Consider the following 25,626-nt stretch of genomic DNA (forward strand, 5'->3'; position numbering starts at 1 on the left):
TTATCAATGGTATAAAACTCAAAATCTTATTTGACACTGGTGCCACAGATAGTTTCATTTCATCATATGCATTAAACAAATGTGGGTTGGCAGCTTGTAGACAAAATGATTTCCACCAAGTGGAACTGGCCTCAGGAGAACTCCAAACCGTGGGCTTGAGTGTGGATCAATGCAAAATTGACCTAGGGGTCTGTGCGACTAAACTGAAAGTTTATGTCACAGCCTTAGGAACGTATGATCTTATCATAGGTATGGACTGGCTAGAAGCTCACCAAGCTTGGGTAGACTGTTATGGGAAAAGGATCCTAGGCATAAATGATGAAGGAGAAGTAATCCAAATCCAAGGAATTAGGAGGGAAGTTTCCTTACGCTACATTTCAGCAACGCAGATGAAGCATTGTTTAAGGAAAGGTTGTCAGGCTTATGCAATCCAAGAAGTAAGCCATGGAAAAGGGCCATCCTTAGAAAAATATCTGGTGTTAGCTGAATTCCCGGATATATTTCCAAAAGAGCTACCTGGATTACCCCCGGTAAGAGAAATGGATCTCACTATTGAATTAAAACCAGGTACCCAACCAATCTCTAAAACGCCTTATAGAATGACAGCTCCAGAACTTCAGGAATTGCAAATTCAATTAAAGGAACTACTGAATATAGGGCATATTCGGCCTAGTTCATCACCTTGGGGCGCTCCTGTAATTTTTGTGAAGAAGAAAGATGGATCTTTAAGATTATGCATAGATTATCGAGACTTGAATCGAGCTACAGTAAAGAATCAGTACCCTATGCCTCGAATCGATGATCTTTTCGATCAAATGAAAGGAGCTGCTGTCTTTTCAAAAATTGATCTTCGCTCAGGATACCATCAGCTAAGGATTTCTGAAAATGATATTTCTAAGACTGCATTCCGGACACGTTTTGGACACTATGAATTTACAGTGGTACCCTTTGGATTAACAAATGCACCAGCCGTATTCATGAATCTTATGAATAGTGTTTTCCATGAATATCTTGATCAATTTGTGCAAGTCTTTTTAGATGATATTCTCATCTATTCCAAGAATGAGAAAGAGCATGAAGATCATTTGCGGATAGTATTGTCTTGCTTTAGAGAACATCGATTATATGGAAAACTATCCAAGTGTTAATTCTTTCAGGAAAAGATTCATTATTTGGGTCACATCATATCAGGTGAAGGGATTTCAGTAGATCCTGAGAAGGTAAAAGCGATCATGGATTGGCCAATACCGAAAAATGCACATGAGATACGAATCTTTATCTGTTTAGCCGGTTATTACCGAAGATTTGTGGAGGGATTCTCCAAAATCGCAAAGCCAATTACCACCCTTCAGCGTAAAGGTGTTAAGTACGAATGGACCGAGGAATGTAATAAAGCATTCTCTGAACTCAAAAGACTACTCACCAGTGCACCAATCCTAAGAGTCCCAGACATGGACAAAGATTTTACTGTATGTACTGATGCATCCCAACAAGGGCTGGGTGCAGTATTGATGCAGGATAAGGGAGTGGTAGCTTATGTTTCCAGAAAGTTAAAACCTCATGAAGAACTCTATGCTACTCACGATTTAGAACTAGCCGCTGTAGTGCTAGCTTTAAAGATTTGGAGGCACTATCTAGTAGGACGAAGTTTTACACTCAAAAGCGACCATCAAAGTCTACAATATTTGTTCACCCAAAGAGACTTAAATGCCAGGCAAAGGCGCTGGAGCGAATTCCTAAGTGAATATGACTTCGAAATATCATACATTAAGGGAAAGGAGATTGTGGTAGCAGATGCTTTAAGCAGAAGACTTCGGATATTTTCTCTCATACCCATTAAGGTAGACTTAAGACAACGAGTACTGGATCACCTTATAAAGGACAGCTGGTATTTAAAGGTAAGAGCAGGTCTTGAAGGTGATAGGGTAAAAGAATCTAAATTTGAAGGATATAAATTAGAAAGCGATGGGATCTTACGATTCCATGGAAGGATGTATATTCCTAATGATAAATATCTTCGAGATACCATCCTTGGGGAGGCCCATAGAGCAGTATATTGTGCTCATCCTGGAGTAGGGAAGATGTATGTGGATACCAAGAAACTCTTTTTTTGGGCAGGCATGAAGCGTGATATCACTCAATTTGTTGCAAAACGTCTGGAATGTCAGCAAGTAAAGGCAGATCATCCTCACCCAGCGGGCCTCTTACAACCCCATGACATTCCTATGTCTAAATGGGAGACCATTTCGATGGATTTTATCACTGGACTACCTCTTACTTCTCAAAGACACAATGCCATTTTGGTAGTGGTGGATAAATTAACGAAAAGCGCCCATTTCGTTCCCGTAAGAGATACTTACGATGTTGTTGACGTAGCTCGAGTGTTCGTAAATGAAGTTATTAGATTTCATGGAGTACCTAAAAAGATTATATCTGATAGAGATTCGCGATTCACTTCTAGATTCTGGACTTGTATGCAAACAACCTTAGGTACTCAGCTAAATTTAAGCACTGCTTACCATCCTGAGACTGATGGGCAAACTGAAAGGGTAAATCAAGTACTTGAAGACATGTTGCGAATGTATGTGATGGATCAGCAATCACATTGGGAAAAGTACTTACCCTTAGTCGAATTTGCATACAACAACAGTTACCACAGTTCGATTGGGATGCCCCCATTTGACGCTTTATATGGCAGACCTTGCAGAACTCCATTAAGTTGGGACAGGTTAGAAAATCGAGTGATAATAGGGCCAGAATTAATCCATGAAATGGAAGCGTAGGTAAGACAAATTAGACAAAGATTAAAGGAAGCACAGGATAGACAAAAGAGTTATGCGGATGCTCACCGAATTGATAGGAGGTATGAAGTAGGGGATCAGGTCTTCATCCGCATCAAACCAATAAAAGTACTATTCGATTCGGAAAAGGGACAAAGTTGTCACCTCGATTTATTGGACCATTTAAGGTCATGGAAAGAGTTGGACCTGTTGCCTATCGTCTTGCCCTGCCACCTCACCTGCATAGAATTCGTAATGTATTTCATGTTTCTGTATTAAGGCATTATATAGCTGATCTATCTCATAACCTTCAATGGAAGGAATTGCAGGTATCGGACGAGGGAATCGTAACGGTCGAACCATTACGTATACTGGAATGTAGGGTTCGACAGCTGAGGAACCGCCTGGTGGACCAAGTTAAGGTCCAATGGGACAAGTATAGTCCTGGATCAGCAACTTGGGAAGATACAGCGGACATATGCCAAAGATACCCTAATCTATGTCAATTTTGAAGAACTTTAAATTATGTTTAGTATATATTTACTTCACTACAATCAGAGATTCAGAAACATTTTGAATGATTATGGATAAACGTGAAATTTTGGGCATAATATATGTTTAATTCCTGCAGGCACATGGATACCAAAACAATATATGTGGTTCATTTTACTAAATTATAAATGTTGAAGTAAAGTTAAGACAGTTGAATGATTTTACTTCTGATAGAAATCAAGATATTATAGATCTGATTTATTTATACATGTCAATATGATCAATGGGATAGAAATCAGGAAGTGAATACATTCTAGATAAAAGACAAAAGACATGCGTGGAATATAGAAAATATGTTGTATTGTAGTATCAAAAATGAATTAATAAAGGAATAATATGTGAGTTATTTGAATATGCTGATGCACATTTTACGGATGCATGGATAAGCGTACGATTGCAGGAAATAGACAGTTACCGGGATGACCACGTGATGACAGAACCTCAGAACAATTAAAGCTCCAAGTGATTCTATGATAGGGTGTTAGCCCTGAATTCTATTGAGAGGGGTGGAGGTGTTGCCCACCGTTTATCCTCCGAACCCTGGAGTCATGGGAGGACTGTGTGAATCACGCTCCCCTAGACGTGTGATGATGACTGTCGGATGCCTACTGGGAATCAGGTCGGTATAATCGACGCTGTCACCTTAGAGTTTATGAATGGTTAGGTCAGTAAAACTGACGCCATGGCATACTCCAGTAGAGGACGGATAGGATGGGAGCGGAAGAGATTAGGAAGGATAGGATGATTTTAGAATAGCTTGGGAACTTGGATAGGGTAAAATTTATCCATCAAAATCATAAACTTAAAACTCTAACTTCGGGACGAAGTTTTTCTAAGGGGGAGTGTATGTAACGACCCCTCTATAATAATTAAAGTTCTAAACTTTATATGAATAAACTTCATATAAAATTAATAAAATATATATATATATATATATATATATATATATATATATATATATATATAAAACAAACTTTATAATAAATATAAAATTTAAACTTTATATTAAAAATTTAATTTAAAAACTTATATAAAAGGACACATAAATCAAACCTTGCTATATAATCAAAAATACATATATGAACAATATAATAGATTAAGAAAGCGTGAATGATCAGTACAAATATCTAATGGTCTCGAATGCATGCAAGGCGTGTCAGGAGGAGGGAAGGCGGTGGTTGCAGGTAGGAGGGCGGCTACCGCCACGCCCGTAGTTAAAAACCAGAGAACTGAACCGAGAACGGGGGGAGAGAACACAGCAAGAAACCAGAGGAGGAATTCAACAGTGAGGGAGATTTTGCCATTGGAAGAGCTATAATCAGTCTGAGGTTCTGGGCACGGGGGACAGTAAGCCTCTGTGGGAAGCTTACTAGATTGTGCAACCAGGGTTTGCTCAGTCTAGGCTGGGTGGAATTGGTTTCCCGGTAATTGGCATCAGAAGTAACCACAACACCATCAACATCACCAGAGCAACACCAGAGCAAGCAGCAGTTCAGGTAGGTGTCCAAATTCTTTTACTGTAATCCGGTTCAGTTTTGTTCTTACTGTATTTAGTTCTGGTTATTTCCGAATTTCAGTTTATGGTCGTTATATAGCCACTTTAGAAAATGCTGCCTCTAAATTCCCTTCCTTCATTTTGCAATCTCTCCAAAAAGCCAATGTACTTCGTGAAGTACATAAGTACCCAAGGGTTGAAGAAGACTTGTTTGCAGCCAATTCCACTGGATATGTTCTAGACTTAGACAAATCTACAAATCTAGCTGAATCCATCAGAGTTTGGATTGGTGCCCTATATCAAATGCAAATTGTCTCTAAATTAGATAATCTATCTATTTTTGCCTTAGCAGAAAAACGAATGGTCGGAATTGTATATGACTGGTGGATGGGACCATCAGAAGAAGAACAGATGCATGTAGCTGCTGTAGGATTAGCTACATTAGAATTGCTACTCAAAACCCAATTTGTCCCCGAACCGGCAGATGAAAAGAAACAGATTATAACAGATCTAGCAAGAATGGAATTGAAGGATTTAAAGTTTTTAGATCAGTTTGGTAATGATTATATGGCCAAGATCTATAAAGCTAATCTTACCAATGATTCTACTCAAAAGATTTCATTCCTGTCAAAATTGCCTGGTAATCTAGGTGATATGATAATGAAAGATCTGGACGTTCAAGGGAAAAAGATTGAACAGACTTATTGGATAGATCTCTTATTTCGGTGTCAAGAAAAAGTTAAATATCTTTGTTGGCAGAAGAAAGCTCAAGATTTTTCTCCTGGTCTTGATGTTTGTCGTTCTGTATTACCATGGACACCATTCAAAAAGAGAAAATCCAAAAGATATGGAAAATTCAGGCCCAAGAGAGTAGCCAATCCCAGAAAGCCATTCTGCAAGTTCAAATATTTAAAAAAGCGCAGGCAACCAAAAAGAGACAATGCATGTTTTATATGCAAACAAGAAGGTCACTTCGCCAGAAAATGTCCCAAAAGCTCTTCCAACAAGTTGAAAGCATGTATAGAGATTGATGATTTTGTAGATAATTGGTCAATTGTTGATTCCCAAGATGAAGTATCAGATGTATATATTTTAACTGATGCTTCCTTGTCAGATACTGAGTCAGTTCCCGACACATGCCAGAAAATGAATATTTGCTATGATTGTTCTGAATCTGAGAATGAAACTGACTTGCATTTTAGTGATGAGTATAGCTCCGATGACTACACTGATGAGACATCTGAATCCATTTCAGATGATGCTATCTCTATTGTTCCCTCTCTATCTACCGATCGAGATACTAAGAATTCACACTCCGTTTTAAATTCTCTGCCTCCACAATCCACGTTGAATTCTTTTTGTCCTTACCCAAAGACAGTTTCTCAGTCATCTTCATCTTTGCCCGTTCCCACATCTGTTAATCTCGATGAAAGTTCTTTTCTCAAAAAGATTGTTAAAACTAACAATCTTCTCTATATTCCTGTTGAAGTCCAAGTTAAAGGTGAATGGATCATTGTGGATGCATTCATTGATACAGGTGGCTCCAATAACTTAGCATGCCCATCTTTATTCAAAGGATTATGGAAGCCTTTACAAAATATTCTGATTTCTGAGACCATTGGTGGCTCTGTCAATCTCACCCACTATGTTGATAACATATCTTTAAGAGTAGGGGGGAGTATTGTAAAAATTTCTGCAATTCAGCACTATGATGCCTATGCAAGTTTGCTTCTTGGAATGTCATTTATTAATTCTGTATTTCCAGTTACAATTAGTGATTACAAAGCTATTTTGAATATAAAAAAGAACGCAATATCAGTTCCAAGATTGACTTTGACTAATTCAGAAGCCAAAAAAGAAAATAGCCAAAAGAAGGCCGGCTTGAAAAAATCCCAGAATACTTCTCATAATTGGCAAGAAGTATTGCAGATTTATGAAGAAAGGAGTCAAAAAAATCAAAGCAAAAGGCAAACAGAAATCCTGATTGGTCTCCTGAACAAATGACTATTTATGATGAATTGTTGAAATGTTGTGATCCAGGTGGATATTGGTGGCCACCTGCCAAGTCCACCTAGACCCCCACCATTGTCTTTCTCAGCATTTTCAGTTTCCTTAATTGTAGCACAACTTACTATTTTTAGCAGTTTTTTGGGTCCTGAACTTCCGGAGGCGTTTTGAGGCCCTAAACGACGTTTTTTGGGGAATCCAGGGGAAACATGGGTCCATGGAATGGACCAATAATGATAGTGCTCGGATAGATCTTTCTAATGAGCTATTGTACGCGTCAAACGGAGATCATATGCCAAAGTTACGACCCCGGGAAGTTGATGTACCAATTTACCCCAAATGGGGCCCACAATTTGGCGTTTCATCTCCTAGGGTTAGGTTTTGGAATGTGAAGGGTTTCCATTGTTTCTCAACAATAAATAGGCCTTCGAGCCTCATTGTAACACAGTTCAAAGGCATGTAGCCATCACATCTCTTCTCAGAGATAAGCTACCATCGCCCTAGCTGGTTTATTTCTATTTCTGGTTGTAAGCATATTTCAGTATTTTCCATTAATGAAATGAAGTATTATTTCCGCTGCATCTTTGTGTATATGGTTATCTCTGTAATTTGTTGCGTTCCTGTTTAAATCCGGATCATGTTGTTCTCAAAATCCTCAAGCATTCTGGACTAAAGAAAGTCCTCAGCAAGAAATAATTACTCTGCATGACAACGGGGTTACAGGAAAGCTTATACCCTGTACTCCAATAGATGAAAAAGAAATCAAAAAGCAGATTGAAGAACTCTTAAATCTCAAGTTAATCGAACCTAGTTCTTCTCATTATTCCTATTCTGCTTTCCTGGTAAGAAATCACTCAGAGATAGTCAGAGGAAAAGATCGAATGGTCATTAATTATAAACCATTGAATGCAATCACGAAGGGCTTCAACTATCCTCTGCCCCGCCAGGAAACAATTATGCAAAAAATTCAAAATAGCAAGATCTTTAGTAAGTTCAACATGAAGTCTGGTTATTACCAGATACAAATCAAAGAAGAAGATCGTCACAAAACTGCATTCACATGTCCCGCAGGTTTTTTCCAATGGAGAGTAGTCCCATTTGGACTGAAGAATGCTCCAGCTTTCTTTCAACGGTGAATGGACTATATTTTTGGTAAATATGATTTTATTGTTGTCTATATTGATGACATTTTGATTCACAGTCAGGATCTTGAATCACATATGAAGCATTTACAGATATTCCTTGAAGAAGCAAAGTAGCATGGTATTGTTTTGTCAGAAAAGAAAATGCTTCTGTTTCAAGATAGTATTGATTTTTTGGGTATCCATGTTATCAATGGTAAAATTCAGATGCAACCCCATGTTTTAACAAAATTATATGAATTTCCCGATCAGTTACAAGATACTAAAATGATTCAGCGATTTCTAGGAATACTCAACTATGTGCATAAATATATTCCTAGATTGTCAGAAAAAACTGCTCCAATCAGAAGACATTTGCATTCTGGATGGTCACAAGAAGCCACAGCAGCAGTTCAAATGTTAAAAGTTGAATGCAAAAATCTCGCTGAGCTCAAACCGCCACGTAATGAATTTCTCATCCTTCAGACTGATGTGTCCGATAATTTTTGGGCAGCCATCCTTTTTTAAAGAAAGGAAGAGACGAGAGAAGAAATTTTATGTGCATATGCCTCTGGAGAATTTCTGATTCACCAGAAAAATTATTTTCCAGCAGAAAAAGAAACTCTTGCCATTTTAATGGCATACAAAAATTTGAATTATATTTGGCCCCTACCAAGTTCCTGATAAGAACAGACTCAATGAATTTCAAATATTTCTTATTAGCCAAGATATCAAAACAACTCGCAAGAGGTAGACTTTTGGCATGGCAGATATGGTTTCAAATGTTTGATTTTGATGTTGAATGGGTGCCAGGTATTTCCAATTATTTAGCTGACTCTCTTACCAGATAAATGAACAAGGCCCATGTTCATAACCAAAGAACTGATATTTTTGTTATTCCTGACAAGACCCCTGCAGGTGATAGCTTTGAAACTTTTGTAAAAAGATTTCAGATTCTTGAATTAATTCTTGGTGATGTGGTCGAAGAAATTAAAAAGGTTATTGGACTGAGAATGAGAAGAAATCAATGGATACACAGATGTCAAGCTTGGCAATCCAAAAATGTTGGTGTTCTATTGGGTCTAGATGAAGAATTGGTAAAGGTATATCCTCTGCCAAATATGAAGGTAAAACTTTATTTCAAGACTCTTGATGATTACTGGACTAAAGAATATACTGAATCCATGATCAAGGTTTTGCAAACTTTGAATTATTATCAGATCATTGGAGGTATAGATTTCTCTTTTGTTGTTTATACTTCTACTAAAATGCTGGATTTGGATGAAATAAATATGACCGAAAGGGTAGGAAGGTTTCTAAAGTCATTAAGAATTCCTGATCTTTTTGAAGAACTTGATGCTGCATTTCTTCAAAGAAATGATGAAAATTTTGCAGGAACAGATTCATTTCCCTAGTATGAACTCTTTGAACCATTTGCAGATTGGGAAATAAAAAATGGCCATTGTCAAAAGAAGCCACAGACAAGAGCTTCTCAATGTGTTGAAAGGACATTGCAATATCTGAACATTCTCTACACCTTGGGATTATCAAAGTTTAGAGTTCAGAAATCCTATTATCCCAAATCCTTTTGCACAATTATATGGCCCTGAACGAGTTGCTGCCTCTATGATAGCCAACAATAATGAAGAAATTAAGAAAATCACTCTCTGGCTTAAAGAATTTCACAACCTCAAGTTACCTGAAAAATTGCCTATGATCAGAACATTGGAAACACTTCAAGGAAGATTTGGAGTAATCAAATTACTCATTAATTCAAAGGCATTAATTACTATTAGTGTTATGGCAGGAAATTGGAGTGATGATGTAGTTTGTTTGATAAATTTATTATTGTCAACCAAGGTTTGTTCATCTATGATTTTTGAATTAGGTTGGCAGCAGCAAGAGAATATCAATCATAACTGCAAGCTATGGGTCCAATGTGCCATAGAACACTCTGTCAGCATGTTTCAAATTTTCAAATGGGAATTATTAGATGGAGTCGAATTGTCAGTTCAAACAATGCCTGAATTCCGTAAAAGCAAAAAATATTCCTTCCTTGACATTGAGATAGATCCAATGGCTTATGTAAATCGGTGGACGAAAGAGGACAATAAATATCTCTTTCCACAAAAGAATCTCTATGTTATGACTGACACGATAAAGTTTGATACAGGACAATCATCCAAGGCACCACTAAAAGGAGAATCTTCTACAGTCTCGACAAAAGAAAAAGCAGCTACGGCAAAAGGAAAAGAGAAGGTATCCGACGAAAAAGAAACTATTTTCATGGATTTGTACCAAGATGCTCAAGAGCAACAGGACCACACATGGGAGACAGAATATTTGGAGTGGTTAAATCAATCATGGTTAAAGCAAAAGCTTCCCTCATCTTCATCAGAAGCACATGATCCTGATTCCGATTATGATAGTGATCGAAGTCCGATGGGACCTTGGTAGTGCGTTTTCTTTTAATTATTGTACTCGAGAATATTGAACAGACACCGTCTGGACTAAGCAATGTCTGACAGGACCTTCAATAATTCTCATATGTTTCTAAACTTATAAGTATGAGTCTTGTGTGTGTAGAGAGACACGTCTGTGTTGTGAGTGAATGTGTGAGTGTGTGAAAGAGTGTTTGTATTCTGTGCTTTAAGAGATCAGAGACCAGAAAGCTCTACTCTGAGGCATAACTTGGTATGTAACATTTTTATTTGAATTAATTCTGAAGCCTGTTGGGCTGCCTGTCTGAGGACAGTTTGTTCCAAGATCGCCTTAAGTCGGGATTGTAAAGCGAGTTGAAGACCGAAGGAGTTGTGTGTCCTCATATTTCTCGAGCCCGTGGTGGATGGTGTGAGTAATTTTAGCATACTCTTCAGAGGTTCAAGTAAGTTACTGAGTCCATCATTGAGGGAGCGTCGACATCTGTAAATCAAGTGTAACACAAGATAAGAAGGAGAAGTAACGGAAAATCATAAAAAACTGCTAAAATTACCACACGTAAACTATGTTACAGCAATATACAATTTTTTCACCGAACAATCTAAGCATAATATCTCTTTAGGTAAATACCATTTCTGGGCTTTCCCAAATGAATTTCGTCATAATCAACTAGTTCATAGGCCGCTTTTGCCAGTGCATGTTTTACAACATAAGGGTCATTCCACATGGGCTTGAATTTACCAGTGCCTAACTTATCATGCTCTTGATCATAGACCAAGACTAAATCACCCTTTGCATACGAATGATGTTTGAAATTTTGATCATATTGTGCTTTAACTCATTTCTTTTGGGCCACGCTAGCTAATGCAGAATCACAGCAAGTCTCATCGAGATTTTATAAGTACAAGAACGTTCTTCTTCGAAAGAAGTGGCTGGTAAGAATTCAATTTCCAGTTTCAAAGATGGTATCTCACATTCAATTAGTAGAACTTTTTCAATGTCATAAATGAGCTGGAAAGGAATAAAACTAGTTGAAATTTTTGTGTTGGATGTGGAGCCTGATTATCTTCTATATTCAAAGGTTTCAGCTGGATGTATACCCGAGGAAGATTGTACACCCCTCCATGCAGGGGGGTGCGGGGGGGTGCGGGGGGGACTTGTCCCCCCCGTGGGGGTCCGGGGGGGCTAATCCCCCCCAGCTGGGGGGTCCGGGGGCTAGCGGTCCCTCGATGGGGGTTTCGGGGGCAGCGCCCCCTAAGCTAAAAACAGAGGTAAAATTGCCTTGTAAAAGTATAGTAATTTCTAGTCAATCTGGGCCGTTCATTAGGCGGATGATCTTACAGTAGAAGTTATGTTTAATTTAGGGCTTGTTGCCCTAGAAGGAAACCCCTCTCTATATACGAGGGAATTTTATTGCATCTATGTAGATCTATATTCTGAGTGGGGAAGAGAGAGGAGATTGAGAGCGAAGAGGGAGTTACAGCGGATCTGCTGTAGGTTGTATCTCTTCAATTTGCTGGATAATATAAAAAGAAGGACTGGTTGTTTCTCCGTGGACGTAGCCCAAACTGGGTGAACCACGTATATCTGTGTCTCTCTTGTTTTATGTGTTTTCTGTGTTTATATTTCAGCAATATTTTATGTGTTCCATTGCTCTGTAATATTTAATTTTCTAACATTTTTTTGTGGTACGGTATGTCCATAAGGCTGAATAAAGCATTAGATGCCAATATCGTTTATGAGCCTCAATAATTCGTTTAATCATGGTGGTTAAAACCTTGTTAACAAATTCTACTTGGCCATTTTCCTATGGGTAATATGTAGTAGAACTGTCATGACACGATGGCTTGTGGAACTTTGAACTGATAAATCACATGATTGAACATGAAAATGGATGTTGTTTCACCATCATCCTTATATGTAGCCATTGCCTTGGCCCATTTCATAAAATAATTTACTGCAAGGATAATGTACCCATGTCCTCCAGTCGAGTGAGAGTTACATGTAAGAAAGTTGATGCCCCATTTAGTAAAATGACCGACAACAATGATTGGGTGAAGAGGAGATGGGTGTGCACACATTTTTTGATCATAGATTTGACAATTATGGAATTTTCACAGTTATACAGTCTTTGAACATAGAAGGCCAAAAATACACTGCACGCAGGATCCTTTGAGCAATGGAAAACCCTGACATATGACTACCACAAGCTCCAGAATGGAATTCATTTAATGCCTTTTCAGCTTCCTCATTAGTTAATCATTTTCTGAAGATAGAATCAGCACCACGATGGTAAAATGTATCGCCAACAATAATGTATTGTTGAGATTGATACCAGATACGACGACGATCATTTCAACTCAGTTCTAGCCGAAATGTCTGGTTATGAAGATAAATGATGATATCTCCATATTGGGGATCTAAAGTACTGATCAGAAAGAGAGATTCATTTAGAAGAGAATCCTCTACCACGTTTTTTGTCTCAACATGGGGAAATTCACACAATAATTCCACAAATATTAATGATTTCTTAGATTTGGATTTAATGAATTCTAAATTGAATTCCTATAGGATGACTATCCATTTGGAATATCTTCACCCTAGCAATTGTTTAGTAAGAATGTAAACCATGCGGTTGTAATTGGAAATCACAGTAGTTTTGTGCAATAGAATGTATTGACGAAAACATTGGACAGCTTGAATCAGAAATCACATGCTCTTCGTTTGATTTTTCTTCATGAACTAAAACCATGCCAATAGTGACATCAGATGCAGCTAAGTATAAAAGTAATCTTGATGATAATCAGGAGGATGCAATAATAGTGTATGGGTCAGTGCTTGTTTAAGTGCATCAAAGGCCTTTTGAGCCGCTTCATCCAAAACGAATGAGATGCCCTTTTTCAATAGTCGAGTAAAACCTTTAGTCAACTCAACGCAATTCTAGATGAATCGACATAGAAAGTTTGCTTTACCTTGCAAACTTTGGAGTTTGCAGAGATTGGAAGGAGGAGGAAAATTTGGGTTAGGCTCAACCATCGGCAGATTGACACTAATGTCATCCTTTGAAATGATAAATCATAGTAATCGATTGGATTGCACACAAAAAACACATTTGTGTGGATTCAAGTGAATATTGCAATGACAGCACGTGATAAATATTTCTCTCAAATGCATTGGATGGTCTTGTCGTCTCAGTGAATGAGCTAGCAAGTCATCCAAATAAGGTTGCACAATATGCTTGATATCGTGAAATGCATAAGACATAGCTCATTGAAAATTTGCACCGATATTCTTCAAATCGAATGGGATTTTTCGATAGGCAAAATCCCCCCCTGGGTAGATGAATGTGGTTTTGTGTTCATCAGCTAGGAGTATGTTGATTTGATTGTAGCCAGAAAATTTGTCCATAAATGAAAACATTTTATTTATGGCACATTCGTCAATGATTTGATCGATATAGTAGTAGGATAATTGTCCTTCGGATGGGCCTTATTGATATCCATGTAATTGATGCATACTCTAATGGTTCCATGTTTCTTGTTAACAGGTAGAATATTAGACACCCAATCAGTCAAGGGAACCGGGTAAATGAACATGCTTTAAGCAGTCTCCCGACCTCAGCATTAATCGCAACATCTTTTCGTAGATGCACCAAACATAATCATTGTCTAATAGGTTTTGCATCCGTGTAAGTCTTAATCTCATGCACAATCATTCTTGGGTCAATTCTTCGCATTTCCTCATAGGACCAGGAAAAAATGTCGCAAAATTCTTGAAATAGGGCCTTATATGTTCGAATTTCTTCAAATGAGCATGAGGCGCCTATGTGAATATTTTCAATAATTCTTGTTTTGACTGAGATGTCAATGGTAATCGTTGTAGATATGTTTCCCAAATTCATTTCGGACTCAACTTGAAAAACTAAAATGGGCATTTCTGGACTATCTACTATCTCAGGCAAAAACATAATTGAAAAATCATTCTCGATTTTATCAAGGTTAGGTAGAAAAGATGAACGATGATGGTAATTGTTCCATGGCATTTCATCTGAAGTCATGACCTCCATAATATTTTTGTAAGTTGGAAACGTATAGTCAAAAAGATCAGGGAGTGAAACTAGTTCTAACAAGGATAAAGGAGAATAACCATCATTGATCGCATTCACTCGATCAATATCAGAAGAAGATGGGTCAGAAAATGATTGAACTACCTGATAATCCAATTCAAACAGGATCAAAGGCATCTCATTTCCATAGGAGGCTAATTTAGACTCTAAAGGCACTATCCATGGATTAGAAGATTCCATAATGCTTGATGTAATCATGTTAATCTTAGCAAGATTAGAAGGAAAACTTGGTGGAGGGAGCATAAAGGTTCCCCTTAGTGATGATTTTTTTAGTAAATCAACACCAATATCTTCATAAAGAGTATTTGTTTTTCCGACAAAAGGTATGCGACTCGTAGAGTTAGGGTTTGAAGTGTAGTAAGACAACTGGTCTACTTTGACAATTTTCTCTTTGTGAGGAAATTGTATCATTCGAAAAAGTGATGAGACCACTGTTGACATAGCGTAGGTCCAAATTCTACCAAGAAAAAGGTTGTAATCAATTTGAGCATCAACAACTTCAACTTTGATCGCAATCGTTTTACCCTCTAGCTCTACGGGCAGATCGTTCAAGATTCCATAAGGAAGAAAACCTCTTACATCAAAGGCTTTCAGAGTGCTAGGTGACTAATTGATGGTTGGAGAACCTAAATCTTTCCAGCAATCAATCGGCATAATACACGTAGAAGATCCTTCATTAAAAACTGTGTGAAACACTCATCTGGTTTTAACAAAAACTAGAATCTAGAACGTCAGTTGATGAGGGAGTCTCAGGATATGACTCTCAAGATCAAAGATAATTATGTTAGAATCTTGTGGATCAATATCTCCTACATTTGACAATAAAATCTTTCGCTATTTCGGGCATGTTTGTAGTACTTCCACAGCTGACATTGTGGAAGGAGACATAGCCAAGTCTTCAACAATGTTGTAATTTTGTGCAGCTCTAACATGTGGGTTGAAAGCTGATTTCCAAAGCACACCTTTAGGACGCAGTCATATCATCATGTCAGGATTTAGTTTCTTAATCTGTAATGGTTCAGAAGGAGAATGAATTGAATTGGAAGGTTGACCAGATGAACTAGCCTCATTTCCATTGTCAACGGGACCCTTAGACCTGTAATCTTTTGATCTCGTAGCTACCATAACTTGTTGTGAAGACATCATCATGATATATTTGCGATGTGGAAGAGGAATATGTGTTATGAGAAACTATTTTTCTATCTTGAGAAGGAAACAGATCCTTCAAAACAACGGGAGTTGGAGAACCTTTAATGAATTTGGAAACCTCTATGCGATGTGGGCATGCCTTCATATAATGATTGCAATCGCAAATAAGGCAAGGATAGCTAGGTTTTCGTTTCTCATTAGTAGGTTCAGTTTTAGCGGGTTTCTCTTTCGAAGAAGTATTTTTTTTAGACGGTGAATCTTGTATGGCCAAAGTCTGAGTACTTTTAGAATATTTCTTTTTCCCTTTAGAATGTTGGCTAACAAAACCTATTGTACCATTAGGGGCATTAGATCCTGTAGGAGACATAACTATTGGATCACCAGTAGGGCGCAATAAATTCAGGATTTTCTCATACAAGGTGCCAGATTGGGTGTAGATTAAGTCTAAATATTGGACACGAGTAATTACCTACTCTTTTGTGATGACACCTCCCTTAGCAACATCCTCGGTAATAACAGGAAGAAGTGACTTCGTAAACCATTCAACTAAAATATGATATGGAATAAAAACTTTGACTAACCAATGTCTACATCTCCATTCATGTATATGATCGAAAATATGAGTCAATTTTGATTGTTTTAAAGAAGTCAATAGTTCAGTACCAGTATCATATCAAATCGGTAGCTAAAAATAGGTTAAAAATGTTGTTTCTAGAGAGTTAAAGTTATGGAAAGAGGCGCAACGTAGCTCAATGTACCATGTGGCTACTGAATCGGTTAAAGTTCGTTGGAAAAGGCGAAGTCGGATGGAATCATCAATTAAAGAATTCGATGCACACCAAAGATGATATGTCATTACATGATTGGATGGGTCTTCTCTCAATTTGCCTTCAAATTTGGTTATGTCACTCGGTAACTTGGTAGGAATCGTCAGCCAATAAGGATAGTAATAAATGGGATTGTTTGTTAACTGGGATAAATCAGGTAAATCTAGGGTTGCAATAAATGGTAATTGTCAGTTAGGGTCTTGCGATAAAGTTTGATAACCTTAAGCGTTAAGACCAACCCCTGGAGGAGGATACCCAGGATATCCTAGAATAGCCTGTGCATTTGGAATTTGAATTCTACCAAAGTAACCAGGGTGAACCATACAAGGTTGAGGTTGAACAGGGACTTGATAAGTATGAACAGGGTATGGTTGACTCTAGAAAGGTTGAGCTTAACCCATTTGACCTAAGTAATATTTCCCCTATGCAGGTTGAACTTGCAAAGGTTGGCCTTCAACAAATTGACTTTGAACAAGTTGACTCTGAATAAATTGACCTTGAAAAGGTGGTTTTTGGAAAGTTTGACTTTGGTAAGGTGGAATTTGAAAAACTTTTCCTTGAAAAGGTAGAACCTAGTAAGATTGACCTTGAAAATATGGCCCTTGGAAAGATTGACCTTGAAAAGGTGTTTTCACTGTTCCTATAGTGGGTTGCCCGATAGGAATCTGTGGTATAGACTAGATCGTAGGAACGATTTGATAAGAAAAAACCTAAGCGATTAGCTGAGTAGTTTGAGGAATAGATATTTGAAGGGTAACTGGAATGGTTGTTTGTGATACTCCTGGGATAAGTTTCTGAGGAGAACTTGGAACCGGCTACAAACAGGTCTTTGAAAAAGTGTCTGTGGTGCCCTCTGAATAGGTCATTGAATCGATTGTTCAATAGGTGTTTAAGGAATTCCTTAGATAGGTTGTTGGACAATTGTTTGTGGAATCCCCTGAGCAGGTTGCTAGACAAGTACAACAATACTTGGAACATTTATTTGAGGAATAGGTTGTCTAGTAGGCTAAACAGGTTGATAAAGTGGCACTTGTGGAGCAACTAGACCAAATTGTTGAGTAAAATAAGGATTCCAAATAGTGTTCTTCCAAGGATAAGGAGTACCAAGGAAAGGTTGAGTTACTGTAGGTTGACCTAGACCGGGCCAAGGTATCTGACCATAAGTTCCAGTAAAAGGTTGACCCCCAACCGAACATGTTGTCATCTAGGTGGAGGATAAGGTCCCCCCAGGCAGGTAATAAACACCAGTTGGGGTTACTTAAGAGTTAATTGAGTTACCAGATACCATGTGAATTTGTTGGTCTAATGACGTAGGCACTTAACACATGGATGTCATGCTCTGAACAGTAGATGTAGATAAACAAAATGACCAAGTAGAAGTTTGAGGAAAAGAAGAAGCTCCTAAAAAAGTATTAATAATTGAATGGTATCCAAGAAGAACTGATGGACCACCATACAATAGTGATTCCAAGGAGCTGGTAAACATACATGAATCAATAGGTTGGCTCCCAATAGGAATTTCTGACATAGTTCTTTCTGGTGAATAAAAAGGAATGCGTGGTGGTGATAAATTCTAACCTAAAAAGCTCAAAGTGGTAGAATGCCAAGGGTCAAGTCAGAAAGGAGAGAAAGGAACTCTTGGGTCAAAAGATTCATTACCGGTAAATGGCGAATGAGGTGTTTCTATCTCCTCATTTCCGGTAATATCTTCAATGCTAATTAACCTGGGAGGTAATTCATTCGTACTTATCAGCCTCGTTCAAGGTGAAGGTGTCAAGAGTAGGAACTAACAGTCAAAGGTGATTAAAGTTGAGAAACTTCAAACTCAGGTTCTTCTACATCTGGTTCGGTTAGTTCAGTGTATGAAACTTCACCAGTATCAGATTCAGTTCTAACTACTTTGGTAATCTTTGGGCCAGAGTGAACTAAGTCTGATTCTATTTCTTGCGTTGGATTCACATCGGTTTCTACGGTCTCATATTATAAAATTGTTGATGTTTTAGGCTCTTCTGAGGCTAACATAGTTACCGATCAAACGATAAAATGACCTACTACCCGTTTTTTTGAGGTAGCAAAAAATCACTCGATTTTGAAAAATGGTGATTCTGAAATACACCTTTTTTTTAAGAATATTTTTGCCACTTAAAAAAAAAATTTATATATCAAGTGTGAACAATTTTTTTAAATGTTAGTGATTTTCATGCTGATTTTGAAAAGTGTTGATGCAGCATCACATTTTTTTAAAGGGCTTATTTTTGACACTTCAATTTTTTTTATGTATCAAGTGTGAATATTTTTTTTGGTTAGTGATTTTCATCTTGATTTTGAAAAGTGCTCATGAACATCAACCCTTTTTGTTTAAAGGGCTTAGTTTTTACACTTTAAATTTTTTAATCAATTAAGTGTGGATAATTTTTTTAATGTTGGTAATTTTCATGTTAGTAACAAAAAAACATGACAAAAAAAATCAAATAAAGATATATATATATATATATATATTAAAAAAAAACAAACAAAAAAACAAAAACAAAACAAAACAAAAAACAAAAAACCTATTAAAAATGTAAAAAAAAAAAATTAATATATATATAACATAAAGCATCACAAAAATAAAAATAATAAAAACATGTTAGTAATAAAACATAAAAATAAAAATAAAAAAACATGACAAAAAAAATCAAATACAAAAATATATATCAAAAAAACGAAACGAAAAAAACCAAAAACAAAAAACCTATAAAAAATAAAAATAAAAAATTAATGGAAAAAAAAATAAATAAATGAATTTTTTTCAAAAAAATATATAATTTAAAGAAAAACAAATTGATCCCCACAAAAAATAATAATAATAATAAATAAACCTAAAAACATTTTTTTAATTTAAAAAATAAACAAACAAACAAAAACCTCATTACAAAAAAAACTTAAAATAATTACCAAAAAAAATTAACATATATATATATATATAAATAAACAAAACAAAAAATAAAATAAAATAAAATTTTAAGATTTTTTTTAAATTAAAATTATTAAAAAAAACATTAAAAAAAATCAAAACAATTAAAAATAAACCATTAAAGAAAACAATTAAACCGAACAAAAAAAAAAACGCCATCCTCAACCCCCTCTCGACTCCTCCCCTCTCCCCTCATTCGCCCTCGTCCCCTCACCGCCTCCCTCTCCTCCCCTGCCTCACCCACCTCCCTCTGCTCCCCTGCCTCACCCACTCTCCTGCCCTCTCCACCCTTGGTTGTCCCCCTCCATCCCTCCCCCCTCAGCCGTCTTGTTCCTTCCCTCCCCCCTCCTCCCCTTACCCCTGCGCACCCCCCTCTTGGGACCCGAGTGGGGAGGGGAGAGAGGTGCGCAAGGGTAAGGGGGGAGATGGGGAGAGGTAGGGGGGAGAGACGAGGGTGAGGAGGGGAGGCGCGTGAGCGAGGGGATTCGGGTGAGCGAGGGCAGAGGAGGGGTATTTTTAAATTTTTTATTTTTTCTTTTAATTATTTTTTTTAATTGTTTTTCTTAATTTTTAAATTTTAATTTAAGTATTTTTAGTTTGTTTTAAAAATATATATATATTTTTATAATTTGTTTTTTTTCAAATCTAAATATTTTTATTTTAATTTTTTTATAATTTAAATTTCAAAATATAATTTTTTTTGAATTAAATAAGAAAAAAAAAAATATATATATATATATATATATTAATTTTTTTTAATTTATTTTTTAATTGTTTTGAATTTTTTGTTTTTATTCTTAATTTTATTTTTATTTTTTATTTTTTTCTTAACATTTTTTTAAATGCAATATTCATCTCCATTATCTGATTTGAGACACTTCAACTTTTCTCCTGTCTCATTCTCAAATAAAGTTTTTCACCTCTTGAAAGTATCAAAGACATCAGAGTTATTTTAAATACAATATACCCAAGTTTTCTTAGTTGCATCATCAATAAAGGTAACATAAAGCCACCGAGATATGATACCTGAGCAGGGCCCCATACATCTGTATACAGAAACTCTAATTTTTCACTCTGCTTTTCTTTCCCAACTGAGAAATATGACTCTCATTTGTTTTCCGTAAACACAATTCCCATTGAATGAAGAATTTGCATCCCCTTCTCACTCATGTGCTCAAGCTTATGATGCCACAATGACGTATCTACCCCTGAATAGGTTAAAGCAGTGACAAAATTAGAAATACTATTGCATAAATACAATGTACCAACCTTTTCTCCTTTTGCTATTACCAAGTTTCCTTTAGTGACCTTCGAGGTTTTGCCCGTAAATGTAGTTACACAACCTTCACCTCCCAACTTTCATATTGAAATTAGATTTTTCTTCAGCACTGGAACATGTCTTACCTCTTTTAATAGTCATTCGTTTCCATTATGTTGTTTTATAAAAACTTAACCCATTTCAGTGATTTTACAGAATTTATCATCACTTAGACGAACCTATCCAAAATCTCCTTGAACATAGTCATGAAAATGTTTCCTATTAGGTGTGGCATGGAATAAAACCACCAAATCTACCACTTAGGCATCAATAATATTTTTGGATGAAAGAATCAAAGCATCTTACAACACACCAAATGTTACATTCACCTCATGATTGTTCTCTTGTTGTCCATCTCCTTCTTTTCCCTTTCGAGATTTACAGTGTTTCTTTAGGTGTCCTTTCTTCCCACATTTCCAACACACTATGCCTGATATGGATTTGGATCTTCCTTTCCTTGATTTCCTGTGAATCTCGGGCTCTCTTCTCTCTAGCATTTTTCCCCTAGTCTCTGCGGTCAAATCATTACATGTTGTCACACCTGAGTTTTTTCATCACATTTCCTCTACTAAGAATAACACCAACAACATCATCAACATTTAAAGCACTACATCCAAAGATAGAATTATTGATGGCCATAACTAAGTCATTCCAACTTTTTAGCAATGAACACAGAAATAACAGATCTCTAACTTCATCATCAAAATTTACCCCTACAAAATTTAACTAACTGGTAACCGTGTTAAATTCATTTAAATGATCAGCAACAAATCCCACTTTCTAACATCTTCATATTAAATAAACTCTTCATAAGAAATACCGTGTTTGATGCCAAGTGTTTTTCATATAATTTGGTCAATGTTGTCAATTCCTTTGAAATGTCGAAGGTCATCGACATTGCCAGGCACAACTATATTGTTCCTGGTGCCTTTCTGTCGAGAATCTAATATTCCCTCCCCCTCTTGACAGCAATAGTGGGGGGGCAAGCCCTCCCACACCCTCGTCAGCGACTGAGATCCAACCACAGCTGAAACAAAAAACATTTGAACAATCTGGGAGATAATTAGTCTCCACACCCAACAATTAATAGTAATTAACTCTCATCATAATAATCAACTTTACTTAACTAACCCTAATTAATCGTTGTAATACTCTCCTAATTAACCAATTTGTTATTTAATTATTCTTAAATTATCAAAAAATAATAAAAGCAAATTCAAATAAATAAATAAAATAGCTTTTATATATAGCAAGGTATCCTCTATTGGTGGAAAACGTGGGTCCTCATATGAGGCCCATATCCCTGGCCTATCCTTCCTCAAACTGAACCCAAAACAAGCAAAAAATCCACTCTCATGCCACGCTTCCACTCCTTTGCTCTCGACCTAGCCCTCATCTCCCTATGCAATTATAATTGAGGTTTCCTCAACAATTTCATGTTTTCTCTGTTAAATGAGGTTACATATGCAACTTGGGCAAATGAATGGATTTGAAATTGTGCTCCAGGCCATTACAGCGTTAGGTCGTTACACTTTATAATCTCAAGGCCCCATGAGTGGGGACAAAGAGGAAATGGTGGAGGGTTCATTCGATTTCTTGTGTAGTCATATGATACCCGGGGAAAACAAAGAGACATTTGTTAAGGTAAAGGGCATGCAATTGAAGATAATTATAACGAAGCAGAAGAAGTTGGCATAAGGTTTAGCTATGGGGGCCCTGGATTTCATTATGATGAAGTTTTCACCTGCCTGTGAATGATTTCTTTTTCATGTCTTGGGTTGAAACCCCTTACCCTTTTTTTGCAGCTTTCAAGGGTAAGGCTCCAGTGAATAGGAAGAACCAAGGAAAGAGGTATAAGCTAGAGTTGGAAGGGTGAGTTATCTCACTTACTACATTATTTGGTGGACTATCGCAAGGTCGAATAAAGGGTCACTTGCTTTGCAAGTTCATAGAGAATGAATTTGAAAATGTTGACAAGCTAATAGAGTTATATATCATAAATGCAATTCGGATAGTACCCAACAAAGAGAAAATGATAAAGCATTTTACCCTGGATTTTCCTTTCATAAGTTAGTCATCTTCACGAACAACTTTAAGCTTTAGTTCATTTCTTTCCTCAAAATCAAACTACCTTTTTCACTAGGTTCCCTTCCATCTTGATGAAAATGATTTATGATTTTATTTTTTTATTATCTCAGCCCCAAATTTTCATTTGGACAATTCATCTAAAATTTCATCCAATACTTTTCATCCAATACTCCTTTACATGTTTTGTGGTCTGGTTTTCTATTTACAATATATGTGTGACAATAACCCCCCTTTCTTTTTGTTGGATATGACCAGTTTCGAACGGACAATTTTGAACTTGAGGTTTCATCATGGTCCACTCCAAGTTGAAGGTGAGATAGGCCCACGAGGTAAGTTGTTCGAGTCACAAGAGCTTGAATATGTTTTCAAACACTTCGTATTATTTAAAAAGAAAATGAACAGAACATTTTACATTTATTTCACTGAATATATGATGTATATTTTTATTTATTTTATAATTTCTATCGTTGGATCAGGTTGAGAGAAATAACTTTAATCTCAAACGATTTGCAGGTTTTACATGGAGAAAACATTAACAATGGAGGAAATTGTAGATTTCGTGGACTCCTTTGGCTGGAAAGAAGTGGTTTTCATGTATATGGATGATGACCATGGGAGAACTGGAATTTTTACTTTAGGGAATGCTCTGGCAAATGCAAGACAAGGCAGCGATGACTCCTGGAGTTGCCCGAAGTGAGATGGGTAATGTGTTGGTAAACTTGTCTTTGATGGATACACGAGTTTGTAGTCCATGTATATTCAAACGTTGGTCTTAAATTTATTTATTTGTTTATTGGGAAGGAGATTGGTATGACGAGCACCAACTATGTCTAGATACACCACAAATTTGCTATTTTCTGTTTTAGATTCTAGTCTACTTGAAGAAGGTCACATGAACTCATTTTAAGCGTTAATCAACATTCGTCCACATACTCTAAATTCAAGACAACAACATGTATTTGGATAGGTGGAAAGATTTATACAGCGTACTTGCATCCGGGGTACATCACGCCTAGGAACCTTATTACTAAAAATGATGTTTTCAGCTTTAGAATTCTTGTTTTGGAGATAATAAGTGGCAAAAATGTTTGTCCTAGTCGATCTCGATGCTGATGTAGATATTACAAGCATTCGGACAAAAAAAATCCGAATGCTTGTGTTTTTAAAGTGCCAGAAAGCTAAAAATAGTAATACCAATGCGACCCCTAAATTTAGGGGAGATAAACCACCGCCATCAAAGCCATATATAACACAAAGATAACTGTTGCTTGCAGCCAGGTTCTTTAAACTCACCGCCTCCACTATAACGTTGAGATTTCCCTCTCATTAATCTCCAATTTCAAATTTCAGTTGTTTACCCGCCGCCTCGGTCTTTCCTTTCCAGTTTGAGTTTTCCCCATTTCCATTCTCCCTCCTCCCAAAATTAAACCTCACAAATGTCTCCCTCCATCACCCCCAAATCTCAAATTCTGAAATCCATCCACCCGCCATTGAATCAAATCACCCGAATTCAGAGTCTTACAAATACATCTCAAATGGAAATGCAGATGGGCTTCCAGCAACAACAATTTCTTCGCCCTCACCTTGCACCCACTGATTCTTCTGCTGTGAGTAATAAGGAGAACATTCCCCCATTCTCCTCTTATTCTTCCGGTTCAGGTTCTGTATTGCGATTATCCCATCCGAGGAAGCCTCTCCAAGACATCACTCGCCTCGTCGTAAGTATTCACAGCTTTAGTTAGGTTTTCTCTGCACCTTTTCCCTTTTTCTTTATTAATGCTTTCTGGAAACATATGTGCGTGAATTAAATATGTGGCTGTTCTTTGTTCTGTTTTAAACAGGTAATGTCTTCGCCCTCTGTAGGAGAAGCGAGGGCACATGTCAATGGGGAACAAGCCATTAGAGCAAGTACATGGAAGAAACAATAAGACCAACCCAACAATCAAAAGTACATGACCACCACATGATTTAAATATTATATTTCTCACCATGGAAGACGGAGCTAGCCTCCAATCTAAGTGAATTCTTTTTTTGGTCAAACCTCCTTTATATATTATTTTTGCCTTAGGGGACGGCAAGGATTTTATCAGAGACACCACAACATTCTTGGCAAACAAGATCAAGCTAGGGCTTCCCAACGTAACGTAATTACACGCTACTTCAAGTCTACAACTAGTCCAAGTTCAATTCTCAACGCATTATTGTACGAGTTTTACTTGAGAATCAACAACCGTGTATCTGGAGCATTGACCCTGCTCTAAGAAAATTTTAGTTATGGTAAAGTTTCTACTATTGTAATGTCCCAGATTTCAGCTTGACCCACGCTCCAGCTATACCTTTCTTGCATTTTCAGTTCTGAATGCTGACATGTAATGTCCAATGCTCATTATATTTTCTTAATATAATACTATTCTGATTCTGATTTTCTTTCTGAAAAAATGTTTCTACTATTGTATTTGTTTATGTCAGTGAATGAAAGCATTAAATGATCAAAATGAAATATGATTGCTTTCGAATGAGGAAATTGTGAAGTTAGATGCTAGGAGACCTACAGGGAGCCTTTTGATGGTTTTCGAATGCTATTGACAAGTTTGGAGTTTAAATATGTATTATTTTACATTAACAGAGCAGATTGTGAAGTTAGATGCTAGGAGACCTACAGGGAGTCTTTTGATGGTTTTCGAATGCTATTGACAAGTTTGGAGTTTAAATATGTATTATTTTACATTAACAGAGCAGATGAATTATTGTGCTATGCAAGGCTTCAT

General features: G+C 36.8%; 1 protein-coding gene across 1 annotated transcript; it reads left to right on the forward strand.

Moving 5' to 3' along the window:
- Positions 1 to 24,019: 24,019 nt before the first annotated feature.
- LOC149167813 (uncharacterized) lies at positions 24,020 to 25,261 on the forward strand. Its single transcript, XM_089431602.1, has 2 exons — positions 24,020 to 24,576; positions 24,700 to 25,261. Exons 1-2 carry the CDS (start codon positions 24,295 to 24,297, stop codon positions 24,784 to 24,786), a joined length of 369 nt encoding a protein of 122 aa, XP_089287728.1. The 5' UTR covers positions 24,020 to 24,294; the 3' UTR covers positions 24,787 to 25,261.
- The last annotated feature ends 365 nt before the right edge of the window (positions 25,262 to 25,626 follow it).

Source organism: Pinus tabuliformis, chromosome 5_1 (genome assembly GCF_031772625.1).
Source record: "Pinus tabuliformis cultivar Carrire ecotype Pingquan chromosome 5_1, CPIR1, whole genome shotgun sequence".
NCBI classification, from domain to species: domain Eukaryota; kingdom Viridiplantae; phylum Streptophyta; class Pinopsida; order Pinales; family Pinaceae; genus Pinus; species Pinus tabuliformis.